Source organism: Aplidium turbinatum, chromosome 15 (assembly GCF_918807975.1).
Source record: "Aplidium turbinatum chromosome 15, kaAplTurb1.1, whole genome shotgun sequence".
NCBI classification, from domain to species: Eukaryota; Metazoa; Chordata; class Ascidiacea; order Aplousobranchia; family Polyclinidae; genus Aplidium; species Aplidium turbinatum.
In genome coordinates this window covers 3,789,761-3,814,150 of record NC_137486.1, presented here as the reverse complement: position 1 = coordinate 3,814,150, position 24,390 = coordinate 3,789,761, and the positions used below count along the sequence as shown (strand labels likewise).

At 39.7% G+C, this 24,390-nt stretch overlaps 1 protein-coding gene across 1 annotated transcript; it reads right to left on the bottom strand.

Annotated features, from left to right (window-relative positions):
• Positions 1-67: 67 nt before the first annotated feature.
• Positions 68-23,237, bottom strand: LOC145784703 (chondroitin sulfate synthase 3-like). The gene is made up of 8 exons (XM_082596565.1): positions 23,134-23,237; positions 22,690-22,859; positions 22,151-22,406; positions 15,717-15,879; positions 14,420-14,654; positions 9,790-9,950; positions 7,951-9,099; positions 68-920 (listed from the first exon to the last, which is right to left on the bottom strand). Exons 1-8 carry the CDS (start codon positions 23,235-23,237, stop codon positions 720-722), a joined length of 2,439 nt encoding a protein of 812 aa, XP_082452691.1. The 3' UTR covers positions 68-719.
• Positions 23,238-24,390: the final 1,153 nt, after the last annotated feature.

Genomic DNA, 24,390 nt, shown 5'->3' with positions numbered 1-24,390 from the left:
TATAGGCTGAGCACTAGCTGATAGTTACGAAAACTCTTCGAAGAATCCATGAGTTACGATATAGCAGGTACCATAGTTTTATTTCAATGCGGCTATTTTAATATTTCAAATAAAAAACCTCAATGCGGCTGTTTATATATGTTAGACAGTAGCTCTTATGTTTCTTTACCACTGACACACGATGACCGATGATCAAGAATGACAGATAGGCCAATCACAAAAGTTTCCAGACATTTATACGACATGTAGCCTACGTCGTATTAGTCGTCAAAACTAATTTTACAGCAACTGTTATTTTCGTTTGAGTGCAAAAATGAAACACTTCAGAATTTGCTGGTATTCTTTAATGATATGAATTGATAGCCTGTAGGTAGGCCTATTGCACTAACTTTCTGCGTTTTTCCAGAAGTAGCTACCTTTGTAGGTTAAATGTTGTTTATCATGTTTAAAAAAATGTCTACACTCATGTAGATCATATATCATTGCATTATAAGAAATGACAAAGCGAAGTGAGCCAAATCAAGGCTAGGGAGAAATTTTGTAGGCCTAAATGTAAAAATCCATCTTTATAGAAGATAATGCAAGTGCTGGACATATACCAGAAGCGTCGTTGCGGAATACTTCATACGGTAACATGGCTCAATTGGTAAATTCTATGGTCGAGAAGAATATTGCAAGTGCAAATTGTATAGGCCTATTTTCAACACTCTCATTGTAGGCTAATTAGCATTTTTGATCGAAGCTTTGTACAAGTAATATAAAAGTGTCTTTGGGCCGAAATGAGAAGCCCGAGACTTCAAACAATCCCCGTATTGTTTCTCACTTGTCCCAGGGTCACAATATTTGTCGTGGTAAATATGAACTTGTCCTGGTTCTGGACTTCGAAAAATATTCAATCTAGCTCCAATGATCGTTTTGACCTGCAAGCATAACAAATGTTGTTTGTAAAGAGCTAGTTAGTTTGTTCAAAGCTAGAATCAGACGCGTTGACAGGGGGTAGGCCTACTGTCAGACCCGGGGCGGGATAATTTTAGAGGTCAGAAACCTTTTCAAAGGGTTCGGAAATATGAAGAAGCCACAGCGTATTCCTTGGAAACAACAGCGTTTTTCTTATAAATGTCTTGATTTGGTGCCAAGAATCTCATTGGTGACTTAGAGCTATTGGCTATTGTAGCCTACGAACGGTGCCCACTTTTTGGCTGTTCACTTTTTCGCAAGCTTCAAACATATTCTTTTAGTTTGCAAAGTAGCTTTACATATTAGAGTAAGAACGTTTGATTTTGACATGATCTGATAAGCCATGACGTGAACCAAGAAGCTTGCTGCAGAAAAACAGTGAACCCCAAAATCGATCGCAGTAGGCCAACCCTACTGCTCAAGTTTATTAGCCAATAATGTTTTGAGATTTTAAGGAATTATATAGCCTTAACCTTTGTATATTTGAATCAATTCCTCATTCCCTCTTTCTTGCACACGCTTCTCCAATCTCTGTTACAGATCCCTACTAGATTCTGCGCCCAAGCCTTTCAATTTCTTTTGGGTGACCGTGAACACGTTTGCAGCTAGACGAAGATCAACATTCTCTTTGCAAAGGTATTCAACTGTTTTCAATTGCACTAAAAGTTCTAATATTTCTCATACATGTAGAATTGTTTTTTTTTCTCTTAAAGGTTTGAAAAGGACTATGTGAATAGTCGAAAACATCTGCTATTTTAATTTATTTTTGTTTTGTTATGACGTTTGTGGTGTTGCTAGGTATTGTTTGTTTATGGCTCAAAGCTTAAGGCTACAAAGCTCTTTGATCGTTTCACATTCATCTTCGGAAAACTCAAAACTTCGCCCACGGAATTAATGATTATCTCAGTTATATATCCCTAACTTTTCCCAAGCCTAGTCGTTGCCACTATCACTTCTTTACTTATCTCTCAGTAACAGCAAATCAACCGGCAATGCCTTAGAAGGCAATATCCTGAGGTTGTACGTATGTAGGCTACATTGCCGGTATTGCGCAATGCGTATATTCTGAACAGCTTCACTGCCTTGCGGACTTTAGCAACGATTACTCTAACTAGGCTAACTTCAGGGGCATATAAATAAGTATACGATATAACTCTTACAACTATGAGTCCTGCACGTTTTTAATACTGGTTCCGGTAGGTCTACTTTAACGTTTAAAACGTTAAAGGTAATGATAATTGTGGTAAATGAGCACAAAACAAAGGGCAAATGGTATAAAAAGCAGCCAGGGATGGCGGGTTCTTTAACCCTTTGAGGACCGCTGGGACACATGTATCCCATGAAATTAGGCCGATTACCCCCCAGTTAACTATAAAAATTTGCCACTACTGATACCCTAACGTAGCATTGGATATCTATACTTAATGTTAGGATAGACATCCTTGTTTAATTTTTTCTTGCGTAGTTGTTGTTTATATGACATTTGAAGAGTAAACAAACAAATTCTACATAAATATTTTTTTTGGGGAAAATTAATGGTCCTCAAAGGGTTAAGCGATGGGTCCCCAACTACCAGATCGCGACCCAGTACCAGGTCGCGAAAACGTTGCTACCGGGTCCCGGAAACACTCAATCAAAATGGTGGTCAAGAGTGTGAGTTAGTTGAAAGTATGTCCTTGGCCATAAAATATACATTTACATATTACAGTACATTTTACGATTACAGTGAAAGCAATTGCAATCATGCACTTTAATACAAATAAATTTTATCTATGACCTGCTATATAGCAGCGACGGATCCAGGTAAGAGGCACTTGGTCACGTGCTCCTAAAAACATTTTAAAATCACATAACGTTTCTGCGTTGTTTCAAAATTTTCTCGCTTTTTATTGGGGACGCATGGTTTCAACAAATAGAATGAAGGAATAGTAGCCAACCGGTAAAGGTTATAAGGGTCCCTCAAACCATTGATGTCTACTGACGTTGAATCAATGTAAAAAGAACTTATTTGCTGTCTAGATGATATCTGCAGAGTAGCTACGATGCGGAGGACCGTTGAGAAAACAGGTCGGGCCCGGTAGCTAGCGTAATTTTCAGCCTTCTCTAAAAAAAGTAAAGCACCTTCAAAAGTTTTTTCCGAAGAAAAGTTAAGATGTTTGTTTTATAAGGAAGGACATCTCAACTATAGGCTTAAGAGTACAAAAGTGAAAATATTTATACAAATTTCAGATTCCTGATGAGGGCTTAAGTTAAGCCGTCATCGTCGTGTGAGCCTCTGGGGCCGAGGGTCTATCCTTTTACCACCCCAGATTCACAACGTTCCGGACTACACTGGAAGGCTACTAGAGAGCAGCCAATCTTTGGTTTCATCATTTATGACACGCAGACCTTCCGCTCTGTTTGGTGGCTTGAAGATGGAACAGTCATTGATGATGTGGTCTGCGGTCTGTTCCTCGGCACCACATTCACAGGAGGAAGAGGCCATTTTCCATTGGTGCATGGTTGAGCGGAAAAGCCGACACCCGTACAGAGACGGTTGAGGCGTACCATTGCCTGTCTTGGTAGTGTTAGGCCGATGGGGCGTGTGTCGGCGTCGGGGATGAACGAATAGAGTCTGGTGGCGCTTGACTTCCATTCAGAACTCCATTTATGGTCCGCCCAAGTAGCCGCAGAGATGTCTTGTACATCAGCTTCCTTGATCGGAATTTGAGAAGCTGGCACGAATGGGTGTCTTGATTTCAGTCGACGGGGGTGCTCGTTTGGGAGAGCAGAGATCTTGTGGTGGGGAAGGTAGTTAGGCTCCAGTGCCCGTCGACCGAGGGACAGAGTGGCTTCTTCGCGACAAAGCTCAGTGGGTTGGATGCCAGCGAGAATGGGGAGATTGTCCAATGGTGTGGGACGCAAGCATCCGGTCACTATGCGCAGGGCGCTGTATATGGCAGTGTCGATGTTATGGCAGTGAGCATTGCGACACCAAACAGGTGCACAGTACTCTGCTGAAGAGTAGACAAGGGCAAAGGCTGCTATACGTAAAGTGTCGGCCCTCGCCCCCAGCTAGAGCCTGCCAGGCGCTTGAGTAGCGCAGCGCGAGATGTGAGCTTCTTGCGCAGTGACTCCAAATGGTGGCGGTATGTGAGCGATCTGTCCAGTGTCACTCCAAGATATCTAGATTCGGGGCAGAGGGACAGAGATTTTCCGTTGTTCTGGACATGTAGCTCACGATCAGCTTCCTGATTGTGGAGGTGGAAAGCTGCTGCCACAGTTTTGGTTTCGCTGAGTTTCAGTCGCCAGTTCTGGAGATAAGCTGAGAGAGTTTTCATGTCCTGGCTCAAGGTGTCTTCTAGATTTTCCCACGACTTTGTGGAGTGGAAAATTGCCAGGTCGTCAATAAGCTTATTTTGCGGAGACCGTAGTTGGAAGGTCGTGGGTGTAGATGTTAAAAAGAAGTGGAGCCGATCTCTGTAAGACGCCATTTTTGAGGCGTCTCAGTTTGCTTTGCCGTGAGCTACCGGTGGTGAGGGTGAAGCTCAGGGATATCTAGAGAAGGGGATATGAAGGCTCGAAGCGATTGCCTTATTCTCGTGACACTACCAGGGCGGTAGTTTGTAGTGCTTTAAACATGTGTTTCTGTTAGAAAGTTTTTAGTGCAGCTGGTACAATGAGCTACAGAAGACAGTTAGCAAATGTTACGTAGAGCATATTTAAAGAATACTTGTTTACAAAGACAGTTGAAAAGTTACCAGTAAGCTGTTTTTTTAACAAAGCCTGATGCGGTAGGCTAGATGTAAAGCAAGTGTATGGGTAGTTGAATTAACAAGTCACCATGAGCATGCTGTGAATATCCAGGCCTGATGCTAATAGCGCAATGCAAGTTATCATAACAAGATTTATTAAACTACTATTGGTGCCAATTGCCATTTTACGATAAACACAGATTATTTAGGATAAACAAAAGCCCTTCTATTGTCAGATGTAATAAAAGCCTTCGTATCCCCTTCTTTAGATATCCCTGGTGAAGCTTCGATTCCTGACAAGTTCCATAATCATATGAACCATATGTCGGTCAGGAAGCAGGCGAAGCAGCTTGCAAGTAAAGCTGCGATGCCATACGGTGTCATAGGCAGCTGTGAGATCTAGAAAGACAGCGCCGGCCTTCTTTTTTTGATTTTCCGCGTCGAAACCCAGCTTGCTTTTTTTGAAGGAGCGGTATGATTGGGTTGACGCGAATCAGTCTTTCGAGGATCTTGAAAGAAACACAGAGGAGGGATATCGGACAATCTCCTTGGGTATTCTGGTGGCTTGTGAGGCTTAGGGATCGCAACTACAAAAGCTCTTTTCCAGACTTTTGGGATTGTGAGGTGGTGCAAGCAGGAAGAGAGGAATCTATGTAACCAGGACTAGAGCATAGCCAGCATGGAGCACAAGCTTAGCGCAGATCTTATCCGGCCCTGGAGACTTGTGCGGTTTCACTAGGCGGAGAGCGGTGGCGAATTCCTCTTGAGTGAAATCTCCAGAGATTTTTTCTTCTTGTGATGTTTCCACTCGCCACAGGGCAGATACTTCTTTGGCAACAAGGTGGGATGCCTTGCGGTCCTTTGTCTTGTAGACCCCGTTCTGCACTAGATGGGAAGCGATGGCATTTGCAGAACGGGGCACTGACGAGGGGAGTTTGCTGAGCGCCCAGTGAGGTTATTGATGATGATCCATGCTTTGCGGCTTGAGTGTGAGAAGTCGATGGTTTGGACAGCTTCGTTCCATCGCTCAAACTTCTTTGTTTTCAGCCGCTCAAGTAGTCTGGTGACGGCGGTGTTAGAAGCAGCACCACTTGTGGCGCCTAGGTATGAGCGATAGAGAGCTTCCACTCAAAGTCCCAGCATGGTGTATAGCTGGTTCGATGACCACGTGGCATTGTGGCCTTTGCCACAGTTATTATGGCATTGCAGAAGTCCTGGTATGCCTCGTCTGCGTTGCATGTTTCAGTCGACGGTAGCTTTGCAGCAGACTCATTAGTCAGGAGGCTGTATTGATTCCAATCGGCTTTTTTGAAGTTCCATTGCTTCACCGGTGAACTCGGGACAGGAGCCACAAGTTTTGGAGCGATGATGAGGGACGGCCGGTGTTGAGACCGCGGAAACTTCTCAAGCACAAGTCTGTCTGGAAGACAGCTGTCGACACTCGCGAAGGCCAAGTCAGGGTTTGTCCCTGTTCCCCAGCAGCCGGAGTGGAGACTGGCTGGTTCCTTTGGATTGAATAGGAGGGCAAGATGGTTTGTAGAGGTCCAGTCAGCCAGTAATTCTCCGTCGCGGCTTGTGTTGCTGTAGCCCCAGTCGATGTGCTGGCAGTTGAAATCGCCAGCGTAGAGACTGAGGAGGGGAACGTTGGAAGGGATGGTGGCAACATTCGCGAGGGTGGGGGCCTGTAGATGTTGACGATGTTGTAGTTTGAGATACAAATGCACACCCATTCAATCTCAACATCAGTTGGAGATTGGTCGACAAAGGTCCACTTCGGGCTCTCATGCACAAACGTGGCAATGCCGTGCTTCCTGCTTAAGGTAGACACGGCTAGCGTGTAGTTGGGAATAGCTAGCCTACCTGCAGAGGTGCAGTGGGTCTCTTGGAAGAGGATGACGAGTGCCCGGTTGGTATGGGCAAGCTGCTCCACAACTTTAATCTTGCTTGTTGTGTAGCCTTCCATGTTGAGCTGCAGAATGGTCGGGCGTCTAAACTTGTCCATTGTCCCTTGCAGCTGTGCCGTCCGGGTGGAGGCTCTTGGTTGACAAGTTTTGTTTGGCATCTACTTGGGTGCAGAACTGCAGATGTTACTTACAGGATGGGGCGCGAGGAGCCACTTGTCGTCCATCCCTAAGCCGAAAACGCTGGACTATTAAACTATTTGTAAATATGTAAAATATATTGTTGCAATGCTCAACCTTTTTGTATTGTTGTGTCTTGCCTGTCATTGGTACAAAACAGCAAGCTCTCTCCAGAAACTAAATATACAGAAATATCTTGGCCCATTTAATATGTTTCTAGGTACCGGTACCCAAAATGACCCTGGTTATGGTTCAAAAGTAGGCTACTCACTGGACTACCCATGTCAACGCTAGTGGCTACTATATACATCGAGCCTGACTATGCTCTTGCACTCAAAAAAGAGGAATATTGGTAACAAACTTGCAAAAAAAGAAGTAAGCAAGAAAAGTGAGATTTTGACGTAAGCTGGGTTAGCGTACCAGCATTGTGTAAATTTTGACTGTCATTTGATTTAGCTGCTACTTATTACCGCAAAGAAGTTTAACTAACAAAATTTGGGTTACAGAAACTGACAAAATCATAACGGTTATTGTTTACATCAGTGAAATGTTGAGCAAATAGGGCTCAGAAATTGAACCTTGCCTAGGGTGCAAAACATCCTCACGCCGGCCCAGCCTACAGCTTGACTGAATTATTTAAACGTCCGGATAAAGCTTTTTCACATTCTGTCTGAAAACGTTGGTTTTGATATAAAGCTAATTGTGATAAACGAGCACAAAACAGAGGGCGAATGGTATAAAAAACGTAGGCGTACAGCTTGACTGAATCATTTCAATTTTTTCAGATCAAACCTCTTTTATATTCTGTCTGAAAATCCAAGTTTCTGGTAGCCAAAGATAACAAAAGACACACGGGTTTCGGATTCGGGTGGGCTCGGTTGGAAACACTCGGAAACGACTTATGCTAATAGAGCGTAAAGTTTGCCCTGAATGAAGCTTGTACCATGCCACACTCATCTCTGGTTTAATTATTCATATAGCCTACAGAAAATATTAATGATTGTGATGCACAGAAAGATACTATAGCCTAATAATTAACAAGAAAGTTGAAACAAATGAGGTCACATTTATCAATAAATAGGCTTATTTGAGATGGACGTATTTGTGTCATCCAAAAACAGTTATCCTAGGCTACATGCTGCCAAAACGTTTTAAATATCAAGTAAAAATTATTTTACCATTCTCAAATCTTCCAATCCCCTTCCATAGATTGTTGTATCAAAACCCTTTGTTGCTGCAAAATCGCTTTTGTAGATTGTGAGCATTCCATAGCTAGAGTATCTCCAAAATCCATCACGTTCATTGAAGCTGAAGTCAGTGGAAGGTTTTGACTTTTTAACATACACAACATCTGGATCATACTGACTGAAAAACACTGGATAATAAACCTGCATTGTCTGGATGGTGTTTCTTCTGATATGAGTTAAGATACTTGGAGAAAACACCAAGTCAATGTCACAGAAGAAAAGAATTTCATCAGGATCAACTACTTCTTCGCTGGCAGTCTGGAGGCCTACTCCTCTTGAAAATTCAGTGCCGGGTTTAAGTGTAATCAGCTTAACCACACGCTCAGGATAACGTTGTCGGAGTTTATCCATATTTTCTTTAATGGACTTGATATCGTCATTAACTTTATTTGCATCTTCTTGGTCAAACACATTTAAAGAGTCAGCTGAAATGACTTCATTTTCTGAATCCTGTTGACGTTTTGTTGTTCGAATGTCAGGTTGAGGGAAATAGACGACAATAAGATTCACATTTTCTTTTTGACTGAAAAAAGTTGTTTCTAAATTGTCAACAAATCGTACAAAATTGTCAGGTCTTCCACTAAGTGCGGTTAAGAAGTTTACAGTTACTTTATCTCTTGATAAATGCAAAGCCCTATCTGTTTCTTTATATTTGGTTTTTATAGTTTGTTGAGGTTCGTTATCTTTCATTGGGATATCAATGTCTTGTGATTCTTTGAAAAACTGAAGTCCATTAAGAAAGTATTGCCTCTGATGAATGTACATGACAGATGATTTTTTTTGCTGACGAAAAATTTTAGCCATTAACCCGGGAGAGAAATTATACTTTGTTTTAGAAATAACATCTGTTGAAAACAATGGATTCACGACAAAATAACTTGATAGCAACGAAACGTCTTTTAACATCCGAAGATAAAATTTGTTTTGTTTTTGCATTTTTCTGACGAAAACATTATTATTGTAAGCTAAAGTCTTCTTCATTGCGGGGTGCATTTCTTTCTTGATTTCCTTGTCTCGCAGCTTGAAGGTATTTGTTAGTATGTTTGCATCCCAAATAAACTGAGAGTAAGAATTGGCAGCCTGTAAATTACACATTATCTTTGCTCAAGTGAAAATTTTTTAAAAAAGTACTTAATTATGCTAAAAGAAAGATGTTAATATACTTTTTGTAGAAAGAGTTCTACTTGGCTTTGAGAGCATAATTATGGATAAGCCCTATTATGACATAGCAAGTAAAACGTTACCGGTACCTACAATTAACTTTTAAGCCATTGTGACTGGAAATAACATTGTATGTAGCCTACTATATATAATTTAGGCTACTGGCAGCGTCTAAAATAGTCCGTTATTTTTTTAACACCTAACACCTAAACGTTATTCCCAAAGAGGACATCTTGTGATGTCGAAAAGTTCGATATTTAATTTGTTGCGTAGTTTTGTGTTTCTGTAAATGTAATAAACTTGAATATGTTACACTTGATAACGTTGCTCGGCTTCGTATGCCTATGGTTCAATAACACCTAAACGTAGGCTATGATGTAATCTGGTTAGTGCCCCGCTATAGCTCAGTCGTCAAGCGCCCGAATCAAGATCAAAGTATCGCTGGTTCGGCTTTGGGGTGAGAACTTAAGCTACGCATTTCAAGACTGCTCTCCATTCAGCGGCACCTAATAGACCGAATAATTTCTCGGCAACAACATTTCGAAAACTAATAGAAACTTCGCTCTGTCAATCTCGATAAGTTGACGTTTTCAAATATAAGTATCTCACCAAGACCAAATCATTTTCCTCATCAGTAAAGCTTCTACGAACTTCTTTGTCGAGCAGGATTACTCTGGTGATCAGCTTCTGAATCCTCCTTTTCAGTATCATGACGTGAAAATTAAGTTGGTAGGCCGGATTTTTATTAGAGTGAAAGCTAATACCTTGATCTAAAAAAAATTATTAATATTAAATATCATTATTTTATTATATTTTATTTATTTGGAGCTGCTCAAAAACCACATACTCTACAGGCATAAGGTAAATGAAAACAATCTCCATTAGGGTGTACCATTTTGCAAAAAGTTTTTAGAATTTAGTGCGGCTATGTATTACGGGTTTCCACTTTTGTTAAAAAGTATTTTGGTGGAGTTTCAGAATTTTCCCGCCAAAACTGTGGTTCTGCCGCCATTTTGAAAAAATGGTGGCCAGATGAGATATCATGAAAATCTACAGCCTTAAACTGGCGCAATGTGATCATGTAATATGTCGATTAGGTACATGGTTTTTGGGATCACTAAACACGAATCTGAAGTCAAAAACGCTCTACGAGAACACTTTTGCAAAGTGAAATCTTACCCCTTGAAATTAATGGTGAAATTTTACAGACATGGACACAACCTGACCAAGAATACCTCACGCCAGAATAAATAATCCTGAACTATTGTCAAACTTTTAAAATAACAACACGATTCATTTACAAACAAATTGAGTTAATCACTCTCAGACATGATCCATCCCTCTTTCTTCTGCATGCTATTCCTTATCATCAACGCAATACCAGAGTTAAGCAAACACCCAATTCACCAAGTTCTTGACGACTTTCTTTGACAATTGAGTTCGGCTAACGTAGCATTTTGTAATCTGAGAACTGTTCTCTGTGCCTTTGCACAACAAGCAAGAGAGCTTGCCGGTGGCTCTCGTCAGAACACCTGTCAATAAAATCAGTGAATAGCATAATCCCGCGTTCCGCAATATCGTTGACCACCCTTACGTTCAAAGTGAATTTGTTTAGTTTCTTATGAATTTTAGAAGTTTTTCCATTTTGATACTGGCATTTGTAGCCACTCTTGATCAGTAAGTTCCAAATTGCTTTCCCAATTAATTGTTGCCTCCAGCAATGTACAAGCACCTTGCCACTTCCCTGAATTGGCTGCTGTCGTATCAAACAACATCAAACAAACAAACAACCAATGGTACCTTTCACTCTCCAGTCTTCTACCAACTTTATTACGGCCTGTTCCTAAGATAATCCGGTGCCGTCTGGTATCTCACTCCCAGCATTGCTGCTTCATTTCTGTATTATCTTCATCATCAAAACTAACGCCAGACACATATACAGTTATACGCACTTAACCGTTCTGACGAAACATATCCTCTCATTTTCAGAATCTTACCGTCCCAGTGAATTATTTCCAAATCAGGGGCCTGGAACTCATCTCTGATATTTTGGGAGTGAGAGGACCTAGTCTTATTAGCCAGTCTATGAGCTGTTGTGGCTGAGATATTAGTGTCAGACTTGTATGCCGGACGCTTGAGCCACAGCAGCCACGAACATTGTTCTTTGCCGATAGCTCAATCCAAGTCGATCAGATGTTAAAGCTGTAGGCAACATAATATTCATTTTCTTTCTCTTCCTTTTAGGAGTTTTCTAATTGTCACTTTGTGTTTCTTCATCTGTACTCCAACTTCACTGTTTTAAGATTGTCAGCAACATCCTCTTACTATTTCCTTTCACCAGCTGCACTGTGTCGTTTTTCTCTATAGCTAAGTCCCATCTCTTCTGCAGAGCATCTGTGCACAATGCGCAACCTAATTGATCTCGCTGGAGCTGATTTTTCAGATGTTCCAGATCTGTCTCCCAGTCAATGATACCAGAATGCATGAGAATTGGCTGCGAGGTAGTCTTACATATATTCAGAGCATCCTTGAGCTTTTCTTCCATATCACGCTAACGTTTTTTAAATGAATCACTTTTATTCCTCTCACGCCTAGAATCAAGTTCTAGTTGATACCAAGTTTCATACAAATTCCTCAGATGCCAGTCTATATCCGCATTTTTAACAATAACCTTATACGATTCCTTCTCTTTTCCAGATTGTTTCTCGTTCTTCTTACCAAATACCAAACCCACGCCAAAATGATGTTTCCATACCTGGCAAATTTCCTCTCTTGCTATCACGATGGATTGGTTGATCGTTCTGTGACTTTCGTCTCTGAGGAACAACAGCCTAGCTAGAACGTCAGAGCTTTTAGGAAGCTTAGAAGCACTTAGTCTTTGCTGGTGTTCCCAATGAGGAAGTACTTTCTTTTTAGTGTTTGTGCTAATGACCGGTATGCTTCACCGGCCGTCTCATTCAGTGGCATAACAGATCTGAATCTGTAACTTGGGTAGGATCACTAGCTACTCTTCGTGTCACTGTAGCTAATGATGACCTTCGTCGTGTAGAAGTAAGGCATTTGCCCAGTTGGGAGAGTTTACTTCTGTTTTTCGAACCTTTTGGTCTGCCGTGGGGTACTCTGTTGCTGCCCATTAGTTAGTAAGTAGGTATAAGCTAGCAACTAAGTAAATATAGGCTACAGGCTACTGTAGACTAGTTAGTAGATATTTTTTGGATCTGAAGTACACGAGAACGTACATGTTCAATTTTCCCTCATATTGATTGATATAATCACACCGACTAGAAATGTTTTTGCATACAATACATGCATTTCAAGGTTAAAATGACAATAAGATGCTCTTTTCATGTAAATCTGCAGTCCAAAACAGTGTGGTCACATCTATATGTCAAAATTCACTTTACAAAATTGTTGCCGCAGAGCGTTTTTGACTTCAGATTCGTGTTCCGTGACCCCAAAAACCCCGTAATCGACATATTATATGATCACATTGCGAAAGTTTAAGGCTGTAGATCTTCATGGTATCTTATCTGGTCGCCATTTTTTCAAAATAGCGGCAGAACCACAGTTTTGGCGGGAAAATTCTGAAACTCCACCAAAATACTTTTTAACAAAAGTGGAAACCCGTGATACATAGCCGCACTAATTTTTAAAAACTTTTTGCAAAATGGTAGCAGTGACGGTCTTAGGGTATTTCGGGCCCTGTGCGGAATATGCTTTGCGGGCCCCAATGACAGTAATCCAATTCAGTAGCGTAGCTAGGTACTTTGAAAGGGGAAGGGTGGTGGCGGCGGCGTGATCGCCGAAGGCAACAACCAGCGGCGGGGGGTCTGGGGGCCTCCCCCAGAAAATTTTGAAAAATTACTTTGAATTTGGGGCATTCTGAGAGCATGTTCAACAAAAATTTAGGTATGAATATTACTGTAAAATGGTGCTGTCCGGTGGCATAGCAAAAGGATAAGATCATGCTTTCTTTGGCATTTTTCGGAAATAAAGCTATGTCTCTATGTTGAGTCTGGATGCAACCTATTTCATCCCCTGAAAAATTCGTACCCTGAAATCGTGTAACAAAATTAAATTTCGACCTATTTCGTCTCCTGAAAAGATCGAGAAATTTTGAAATGTTTGCGGCAACTCCGAGTAGCGACTTCGGCTACGTCGTTTTTTTTTCTCGATCTTTTCAGGGTACGAAATGTTCAGGTGACGAAATAGGTTGAATTCGTTGAGTCTCTATGTTTTGTTGTTGCTAATTCCTTTGTTGAAATCACTTGTTGAATTTTTCCATTGAAAATGACAAAATTACTGCATTTTCTGAGTAAATTGCGGGCCCCCTAATTTGCGGGCCCTGTGCGATCGCACGGTTTGCACATCCCAAAGACCGGCACTGATGGTAGCCTACACCCTAATCTCCATTACTTGAACGCTTTCAAAGAAGACGAGGGGAAAGCAATTAAACGTTTACGGATTTTTTTTTAAGTAGCTACACCAGTAGGCCATATCACACCAAGTTACAGTAGGCTACTTTATACAGTATGAGGCTTCCAGTCTTGTGTAATCTACACTTTCTGCACTAAAGAGATCTTAAGTTTGAAACTGTGGCGTCCTGTTTGCAGTTACGTTTATTTATTTGTTTAAAAATTGATTGATTGATTGATTGAATCTTTATCGTCGGATTGGGAAAGCTTTTTGCAGAGCTTAGCCTAATCCCGGCAGTTTCGTATACTTGTAGAGGCTTTGAATCACTGACGCAGGCCCGGTCATCGAAATTGACAGAGTGAAGTTTTTTGATTGTTGAAGTCTTGTTGCCGTGGAATTATTCTATCCATTACATGCCCCTGAATGGAGAGCAGTCCTTAACATGCGTTGCTCAAGCGCACACCCCGAGAGTTGAACCAGCGCCACTTGATCTTTAAGCTGCTTCGTTTCAAAAGTCACGCAAAAAAGTATCACTATATAAAATTACTAATTTAAACGAAGTCTTCCATTCAACATTTATATTTTCTTTTTCTATAAAATGCTTTTCTGGTGAGCCTCCATGCTTTGCTTGCTTCCACATATGTTTCAATACGTAATGAACAGGAAAACAAGAAGGTTTTACATGAAATAAAACAAGTATTGTTTTAAAAACTAAATTTATTTATTTAACAGAACTTTCTTTCAATCAACCCATAGCAACTGCGTTTATTCTAAATTTCATGAGCAGCACAGTATTATTATTGTAATTAATTAATGGTATTACCTAAAGTTTGTGGGCTCACTGTTTTGATATCATCGGTAGATTTCCCATGTTCGTAGTTTTGAATGAAGGTGCCCATAAATTCCGAAGACATGACGCATTGGATTCCAGTGACTCTTCTCACACAACGACCAAGCTCAACATCTTCGTGAGGAGTCATCAGGTTACGTAAACAATTCTTTAATTTTGGAGCCAGTTTCCGAAGAAGTCCTTTTGAAAATACTATACCGGGACCTCCCTGAAAAGTGTTATAGCCTACCCAGCATTGTTTTTCGGTAAAAGCAGATTATAGCTTTAAATGGAGTAAACAAAAATAAAAGTTCAATCTTGTGTTCACCTTCAAACATGTCATTTAGTTTGTTGAGAAAAACACACATGCATGCTCTGGAGCTGTGTTGAACAGGCGTCTTTTATCCGTCTTTATATCAGCTTTTCATTAACACCTCAGGGTTACGCATCCGACGTGAATAAAAATCTCATTTTCCATTTTAATAAAGAGGAGGAAGTAGTTTTAATTGTAAACCCTATTTTAGGATACAATAGTGTATTTTAAGGCATCTGGTATAATTTTTTGAACTCATAGCTTTGGTAGAGAGATAATTTTTAAATAACATAGACAGATAATTGATAGCAACTTGATAGGATTGAATTCCATAATTCAAAAACAATACTTAAAATAAAAGATAACTACATAAATTCGACCGTTTTCGGTAAAACTTTCTGCCCTCGTCAAGAAAATAACTTAATTCATCTAAACAAAACAACAGATATTCGTGAAATGTTAATAATAAATGACTGAAATTACAATCTGCACTGAGCTACGTACAAACACAACTGAAGAACAAGTTTTTTAAACTTTTCATCCTAAAATCTCCCACGTCAAAAGTTACTTTTTAGAGGTACAAAGGTAAGGGAAGGTAGGCTTAAGTTGATAAGTTTTTCACATTCACAGCTATAAACAGAATTTTGGTTGTTTTACAAAAGTCACTCGGCTTAAATGGACGTTAATGTATTGGTGCACTATTTTCGGTTTCATTAGTTTATTTAGTGCTGTAGTGCATTTACTTTTTGGATAATTATTGGTAAAGAGACTATTTTGTCTTTTAAATAAAGTCCTGACAATTTCAACAATAAAAGTGTAATAACTTTTCAGGGAGTATCAACTTACCTTCTATGGAAGCTTAGGAGAGAGAGAGAGAGAGAAACCTTTTATTTTGCCTGCTGCGAAATTTAGCAATACAAAAAATCATGCTGCATAAATACGTGAAAATAAGTATGCCAAAACTTTGAGAATTTTTACCATGCAAAAGTTATCTCCTTTTTTAATGAAGTCATTCCTGTGTTTTCCAAAACCAGCACGACCAAGATATAAAGGTCGTGATGAGTTAACTCTGCTCAGTAGCACGCGAAGTTTGTCAATATCAATATATGCGTCATCGTCCAAACGTACAAACCAATCGTACCTAAACATTCAAGATTAGCTTGCAGAAAGTTCCTTCAAAAATTAATTGTTGTTTCAAGATGTTGTAGTTTTATATGACAGTTTCATTATACGAGGCTATGGGCACTCCAAGATTCAGTTACCAACAATTTGTTTTGTGCTTATCGAAAATGAAAAAGTTTCAATGGCCTCTCAATGACGAGTAATTAGCCTGCATGAAACAAAAGTAAAACAAACAAAGGAGTGAGAAAGAAAAATACTTCAAGTTACATTTGAAAAAACTTCAGAGCTCGGTAAGCAATCATGTCATGAACCCTATACACCCTGGCAAGATATCTACATCAGACAAAATATCTTTGGGGATTTAGGTGCCAAATTTAGAAACAGATACCTTGGCGTTGTGTTCAGTGTTCATGGTGCACATGCTTGAAATGTTCAGAAATTATTTTATTCAAATGTGACTTAATCAACTGTAGGCCTAAGTACTTTTTGTTCTCACCTCTTCAAACATTTACAAACTACTCGTCGTATAAAGTTTCAAAAATTTTATTTTGTTCGGCACGAAATTATCTTTACCAGCTGACGTGTGCAATGTAGGCTACAAAACACAAAAACAACAAACTTTTTGTAAAAATACTCTTTTAAAAACTTTAATGTTACAATGACGTCAGCTTTTATTCTTCTATTTGTATTGTACAGCTGAAGCCTACAACATTATTGCGCTAAACATCCCTTCATTTAAGTAACCTACGTAGCCGAGTTGCATATAGTTGTGGTAAGAGAGCCTAAACATGAAATTTTACACGCATGCACAGTTGGAAAAATTATTGCCATCATCATAAATATAAAAATATATTTCTTTGCATTCTACTATCTCTTTTATCCTGGGAGAATTTACCGTATTTTTATCAAAATGTTTTGTTTTTTTATTATTGTAACTCTTCAACATAATGGGTTAGCAAGATCTTTTCTTCGTTAAGAGAAGACAGTCACTTTCATGCGGTCATTCATATAAATTTTGTGAAAATCCGAAACGAAAACTGTCGAAACCGAACCTCGACTCGAAACGCTTAGAAGATTTCACAGGAACCGCTCTTTTCAGAGCGCAGCGTTGCACTGTCGACAAGTAGACAGCCGTCGTCCCACCATCCTAGAGGTAAACGGCGAGGGCATCACATCCAGACAGATTGATGTGATCCAGCAGCTCGCTCATAAAACCGAGCTCTCATCTTCCTCCAGGAGACCCACTGCACTTCTGCAGAAAAGCTGTTAAGTCCACGTTACTCCCTAGCTGGGTCTTTCCAAAGCAGAAGGCATGATCTTGCAACGTTTGTCCACGAGAGCTGAAATTAGACGCTTGCAGGTGTCTCTTCCGCTCAGGAAACAAAATGGGTTTAAGTGGACACTTGAAAATACAACATAGTCAATGTATGCAACCCACCATCCTCACACCAAACCAGTCATCAATACCTGGATTTCCCTTGCCCAGTATTTACACTGGCAATTTCAATTGCCAGCACACCGACTGAGGTTGATTACAAGCACACCAACAGCGACGGGAAATGCCTGGCTGCCTGGGCAGAAAGTAATAACCTCGCTCTTCTCCACAATCCAAAAGATTCAGCCAGCTGCTGGTCGGAACGAGAAACTTGTAAAAAGAGAAATGTGTAACCTCTGGAAAATACCAACACCAGATGAGGAAAAGATCTGCGGTAACTTCACACCAGGATGAACTTCATCACCGCTTCTCGTCACTCAATCAACACCAGTAAGGCTCATGGACGTGACAACATCTTTCCTGAATTCATACTCCATGCTGGCACGCTATGAAGTATTGGCTAGGCAAATTCTTCTCTTCTTACTTATGCCAACTCAAAATCACAAAATCTAGAGATGAGCTAAAGTGGTCGTGATCCTTAAGCCTCATACGCCACAAGAAAACCTGATGAGGTTTCAACCAATATTTCATCTCTGCATTCCTTTCTTTTCTGCAGCAAGAAGAACAGGGTGGTTTGACAAAGTTCTGGATTGGAGAGGTGGCTTCGATCATGCGAAAAAAGCTGCTCTGAAAAAAAATTCCTTTGGCTCTTCTTACAGCCATGGCTTGCTGGACGGAAATGAATTTCTTTCTCAAACATTTCGAATGCTCCATCTACATTCGATTCGAATCAACTGTAGATTCCCTTACTGCCCTGGTAGCAAGCTGGTTGCCGACGCAGAAGATTCCCTGTAGACCAAGTCACTCTAATGACCCAAGACATCGAATACTGCTTTGCCAAGACGACGAGTAGAAATATGTTTCTTAAACTCATAGCTGCCTACGACACGTATGGCACCAAGGCCTCACCTGCCAATTGCTCCCAGAGAGGTACATGGTCCGCTTGATCATAGAGCTTGTTTACAACAAGAGGTTATCCTCACCGCCGGAAGTAGTAACCAAGCAAGTTACGATGCCTTAAAATTGCGTCCCTCAGGGATCTGTTCTGGTTCTCTTCTGTTCAACATCTACATCATCAACCTGATAAACACGGTATCTGCAAAGTACGCCTATGCCAACGATTTGGCCACTCTACACCTGACAAAACATAGGAAGACATGAGAAGGTACGGTACCCTAAACTAGGATATGTCGACACTTTCTGCATACCTTCAGAGATTGAGATGCAATCTCAGCGAAACCAAAACAATGACGACAGCTTTCCATTTAAACAACTGGGAAGCAAAGCTTGAGCTCTACCGATGGAAAAACATTCTCTTTATGCCCTAACCCTAAATACTGGGCGGTAGCTAGAACAGGTCGCTCATCTACGGTCCACATATAGAGTCGCTCATGTAAGGAAAGAATGCAAAAAATTAGAAATTTTGATACCACCCACTCGATTTCTTACTTTTATGTTCTATCACTAATAGTTGCTTGGTTATAGCCTATGTAGCGTAATTGCTATATCACAACATGGCAACTAAAGGTAATGACAACAAAAATACCTGTTCACTAAACTCGACTTAGACAAAAACCATTATTGATAAGTTGTAGTAGTAGAAAAAACGGAGAATGACACATTAAACAAAGTCAACAAGAAATTTAAGTATCAAAACTTATGGGAGTGAATTGACCCTTTAAAGTGCCCCTGACAGGTTGGCTCCAAGTATAGTAACTTTTTAAAGCATTTCCTAGAGCAGAATTATACTTAGCAAGCTTTTTAATCTTAACCTCGTAGCTCGACTGGTTAGGGCGTAATTTATATCAAACGACTGTTCCGCAGCGCCACCACAGGCGAAACTCCATATTTCACTGCTCTGGGATGACTTTGGTGGTATTACGTCATCGTAAGTAGGCGTCGTTAGCGACGGATGAAACAAACGTTTCCTAGATGTAATTGGTGAATCACAGCTTGGTCGGAGTTGGTGCAAGCGGTTGCTTTTTTCAAAGATTTATTGTTTTTTGCAGTTTAATAAAACTGTACTGGATAGATTCCTACGTTCCTACAAAACCTAAAATATACTTGAAGTGAAAAATTAAGAAATCGTACGAATTATCAGTGGCGGCTCGTGGTCTAAAAACATGGGAGGGGGCTGCATCAACCAGTAGGCTAACCTAATATAAATAATTATAAACCTGTATCGAACTGAGTTATAAATGCACTGAGTTAGGGTTAGTAACACAGTAACATGTTCTTTTAATTGGCTGTTGTTTAATGTTTTTATCATTTGAAGTAAACTTTTGATAATGGCTTGAATTTGGTCAAGTATAGGTGGTCACCAGATGGAGCTAGTACTATTTTGGGACTTGGTATTAACTTAGTTGGCTAGTTCTATGCTTGTGCTTTCCAACGATAACAAATTTGTTGAAATTGATCAAGAAATGAATAAATGGGAGACAATTTCCTTCAGGTGTTTTTCAATGCATTTCCACCCCGTACTTCTTCCTTTATAATAGTCCATTCCAACCTGTGTGACGTTTCATGACGTCATCATCCCAAAAGGACGAATTGTGAAAGAACACCAATAATTACAGTAATTGGCTTTACTTCACATCAAAACTAGTCTGTCTCAGTAACTTCTCAAAACACAGATCAAGTAAAGTAACAATTCAATTCAATTCAATTTATTTTTCTTTGCTGGCGCGAACATGTAGAGAACGATAAAGTAATCACACGAATTTTACACCAACAAAAGGAGAAGATGACAACGATCCCTTCACCTAATTTGTAACCTACGATCCCTTCACCTAATCACCGATAGCTTCCACACGCTTACCCTAAAGATTTACGAGAACCAAAGTTGGAATCCCTGACCAGGGTCTGTTCTATTTGCAGTCCCTACATCGCTTGTTCAGTGACGCTAGAAAACTTTTTTCTAAAAAACCTACGTCATAAAAAAAAGAACAAGCAACACCGGACCTGCAGAATTTGCAGACCCAGAGTTGCCAATTAATTTTTGTAGCACAATTTTTTTTTTATTACAAAAAAAATGAATATTAAGAGTTTTTTAAATTCTTCAAGCGAAATAAATTTAAAAAAACATGGCAAAACTATCTATATGTAATATAATTCACATATGCACAAAAATGTTGGGGGGGCTGCAATCCCGCAGTCCCTTATGACGAGCCGCCAATGCGAATCATCATTCATATTTAATTCGTCATCACTATCCAAAATTAATAAAAGTTCTCTCTCTCATAATGTGCCTTCAGTTGGCCATTGAAATCCGGTGTAACGGCCATCTGGAAAATTGTTTCGGACTCGCCAAACAATGCATGACGGCAGCACAATCCGATTGTTGCTTCCGAGAGCACCACCTTGTAGTACGCTATCCACTCCAACACATGCCTGTAGGCAACTAACTGATACTGCCTGCAAGGAAATAAAATCACTTCTTTTAGTGTGCATTCTTTAGCGTTTTGGGTAGTTTTAGCCTAATACAGAATCCTTACTCTTTGGATAGGTCTCCATTTTCTGCTTTCGGTTTATTGTTTTTTCTCCAGTTCTTCCTGCTCCTCATAAAAAAAAGTCCTCAGAACTGCAGTATGTAAGTGTGCCTCAAAATCGGTCAAATTTGTAACACAACTAGAGGCATCCTTCTTTAAAAGTTCTTTCGTCTATGGCTCTTCATGGCAACATACACATTCATTGGGCTGGGGCATAGACTGGCACTTGTGGCAAACACACCACCTAGAGTTGAAGAAGTGACTGCTGTACTGCAGTCAATATGCTCTCTGCAATTGTCAAGTTTTGTACCACTAAACATTAACAAGGTGGCAAGGTTGTCATAGAACAAGAAGCCATAAGAAACAAGCCAAAACTAATTTCGTACAAAAATTACAAAACTATAGATGGTATAGCAGATTTCTTCAAAATGTAAAGTTTGCTCAAGCCCATTTTTACTTGAGTGGTATTAACAAAATCATTTTCAATGAACTGAAGAGAACATATACGACTAGTTTTGTATGGCCCATCCCACTTTCGAACACTTGAAGAAAACTTTGACCGTTTTCTTCTCAGCACCTTGTTTTGTGGGAAAGCGTGAAAAGAAAGCACACGGTCTTTGTCACTGACACTGTCACATAAACAGCAATTTGTAGGCATTGCCTCAACCATAAATTAAAGGTACTGTTTGTGAGATACTGTTGTTACACTGCAAATGGCTATAACCACATTAGGACAAATAAAAAAGTATCAAAATTGTAGCACTATGAAACTGTAATTTCAATTGAATTGAGATGCTGTTTGATAAAAATAAACTTAACCTATTTGATCGAAACCTGATAGTAATACTAAGTTCACTTTTTCATTTCGGTAATTCTTAGTCTGCACATGCTTTAGACCAACAGAGCCCCACACATTCACGTTTTGCAGTATAGCCGTACTATACTTTACCAAGTCACTACAGAGAAAGAATGTATCCTTCCCGCTTACTGTGACGTCACAGCGGTGTTGCCATTTTTATTTTCGCAATTGAATGAGTACCAGATTCGCCGATGTCAACGAAAGTTTGCAAGCGTGTAACTTGCTAGCCTGTTGATATTTTATACGATTTGCTGGTCAGGAAAGTTTGTTAGTGTCATCTTTTTGGTATCTTAGATAAATTTAGCAAATTTATTTACCTGTCAGAGGCACTTTAAACCATCCCTCCCCATTGCGTGCGTCAGTCAAAAGAAGCATAATGGGTAAGTAAAATCTTTTCCAATCGTTCTACCGGTTAACTTGAGTTAAATACAAGCACATGAGAGCTAGAACTCAAACTTTCAAAAGTGTAAAGAAGTTTCGACAAAAACTATCATTTCAACGTTCTTACTTGTTCAGGTACATGTCGTGCATGAATTTCCACATCGAGAAGCTCTTCTTTTGCGGAGGGTAAACATTATCTAAAACTCCAGCCAACTGAATTACTCTGATGCCATTCTTTAAGAAGGATTCTGTGTATCTTCGCTCTTTATCAAATGTTCCGTTATTTTTTGCAAAGATTTCAACTTTAACGTTTGGTTGTTTGGCCCACGTGTTAATTGCTGCCTCTACCCGCGAATCCATTCTGCTCTCCATGGACATCATACCTGGTTAAATAATTATAGCAAGCATAATGTTAGTTAAAATGACTAGATGAGAACAACTAGAGTTGCAAGTTTGAAAACACCCAAGGAAACTATTCCGTCACAAGTCCATTTTTTCTTTGTTTTTGTCAAGATTTGGGTGATATCTCAGAGAAAATTAACTAATCTAGAAAAGTTTAATTTTTAAACTTTTAAATTTCGTAAACAAACGTGAAAAACGTTCCCGATTCTTGCATCCTTCTTGGTTGCTTTCTCTATGCTTCAAACACATTGCTTCCTAACTTACCGATGTAAATGCTACTTTCATCTGTTCCAGTTCTCTTTGAAACCCTTTTCTCTCCTTGATAGCCAAAGAAACTCAAGGGATCAACATTATTGCTACATAACTTGCGGGAGGTCAGAGGTGGTAAAAAGTGCTTTCCAAGAAAATGTCCAACAAGAATTCCGAGCAGAAACCTTGAAAAAATAAAAGATGATAAACTCATACAATTTAGCCTGTGTGTAGGCTTGGCTGTCTCAGCCTCGGCCAGTTGTTTTGTTTTTTTATTTTGTTTTCATGATTTAATTTCCTTACAAGTTAAATAACTGAACAGCTTCTTTTTGAATTTGTTCATTCAGTAGAGTTAATCTCGTGGAAGCTTGATATTAAAATATTAATTATAATCACTAATCATGTCACTACTTACAGTAAGGTAGCCTACGTTCATATACTTTTATCCCGGACTTTTACCTGTACAAGCTTTTCTTAAAATTGTAGCCCAGATTTCCAATCATTCCTCTTTTCTTTTCTATTCTGATTCCTTTAATATAAACTTTGACATCAAACATGGCCATTGTAAAATTGAAAAATTATTCTTTATAGCTGACACATACTTTATTTTTAAAATAATTTGACAAACTAACAAATGATATGTCAAGATATTTCAATACAAAGTGACTGAAGGAAGTGTTTTTGGCAAATTAAATTTTTCACTGAGCTTTTTTTTTAACAAGCGCACTTAAACATTTCTTTATAGGTCGGTGACTCACTGCTGTGCAAATGTTTAGTAGCTGATCTGAGTTATACAAATTTAATTACATTCCCATTGGGAGATACCATCATTCTAATGAAGTTCCTTCTTATCGTCAAAGATTGGAGGTGATGAAGTGTCAGGTTTCTCTGTTGTGGAGTTTTTCTATTTTAGTTTTGTATTAAAGTTCTGGCTAGTCGTCAATATCATCATTCCTTCAAGTTCTTGGTGGTCTGCCCCTATTTCGTTTTTTATTCACTTTTCCTTCTAGTAGTTGTGTAACATTACTGGGGTGGCTGGTTGAATGCTTCTGACTAAAGGTGGCTGACAAGTGACAACGACACTAGATTGTTGAGGTCAGGAAGTACATCTTGTATTACGCCACGTGTTGAAGCGATCAAGGCGGATTCAGAAACGTCACGTCATTCCATCAGAAGTGTGTTGATTGAAAAGAAAGAAGATTACCACACCAGTCTGTTTTATAGGCGAAATCAGTTACCCTTGGCGAGTGCTGCCAGACGCAATGCTAATGAATTAATAAAACTTGAACGTAGGCCAAACAGTACAATTATGGAATTATGAGAACGTTGGACTGCACCGCAGAATACCGGCTGGTGACGAATACGAGACAGCAGTCGGTACATACGTTGGCCCCAGTCAAAACGACAGTGAAACGTAGGAGAGATGTCGTGAATGACGAAAACAGTAAGTTATGATTGAGGGTTAGAAACTAAAATTGAACACTGGGGCGCAACTGTAAAATCAGCCATGAGAGAAAAATAGTTACAAGCGTTTTTAGAAAAAAAATTAAGCAGAAATACAAACAGGTAAGCGTCCATGTCCTGCCTCCGAAGAGATAGGACCTGACACCCATGGAAGCAAACCAGAAAGGTAAAAAAAATGTATGTAGCCTAACGGTGCGCGCGCGGTTGTGCGAGACAGGATGTTCCAAAGTCATACTATTAGTTCGAGTATTT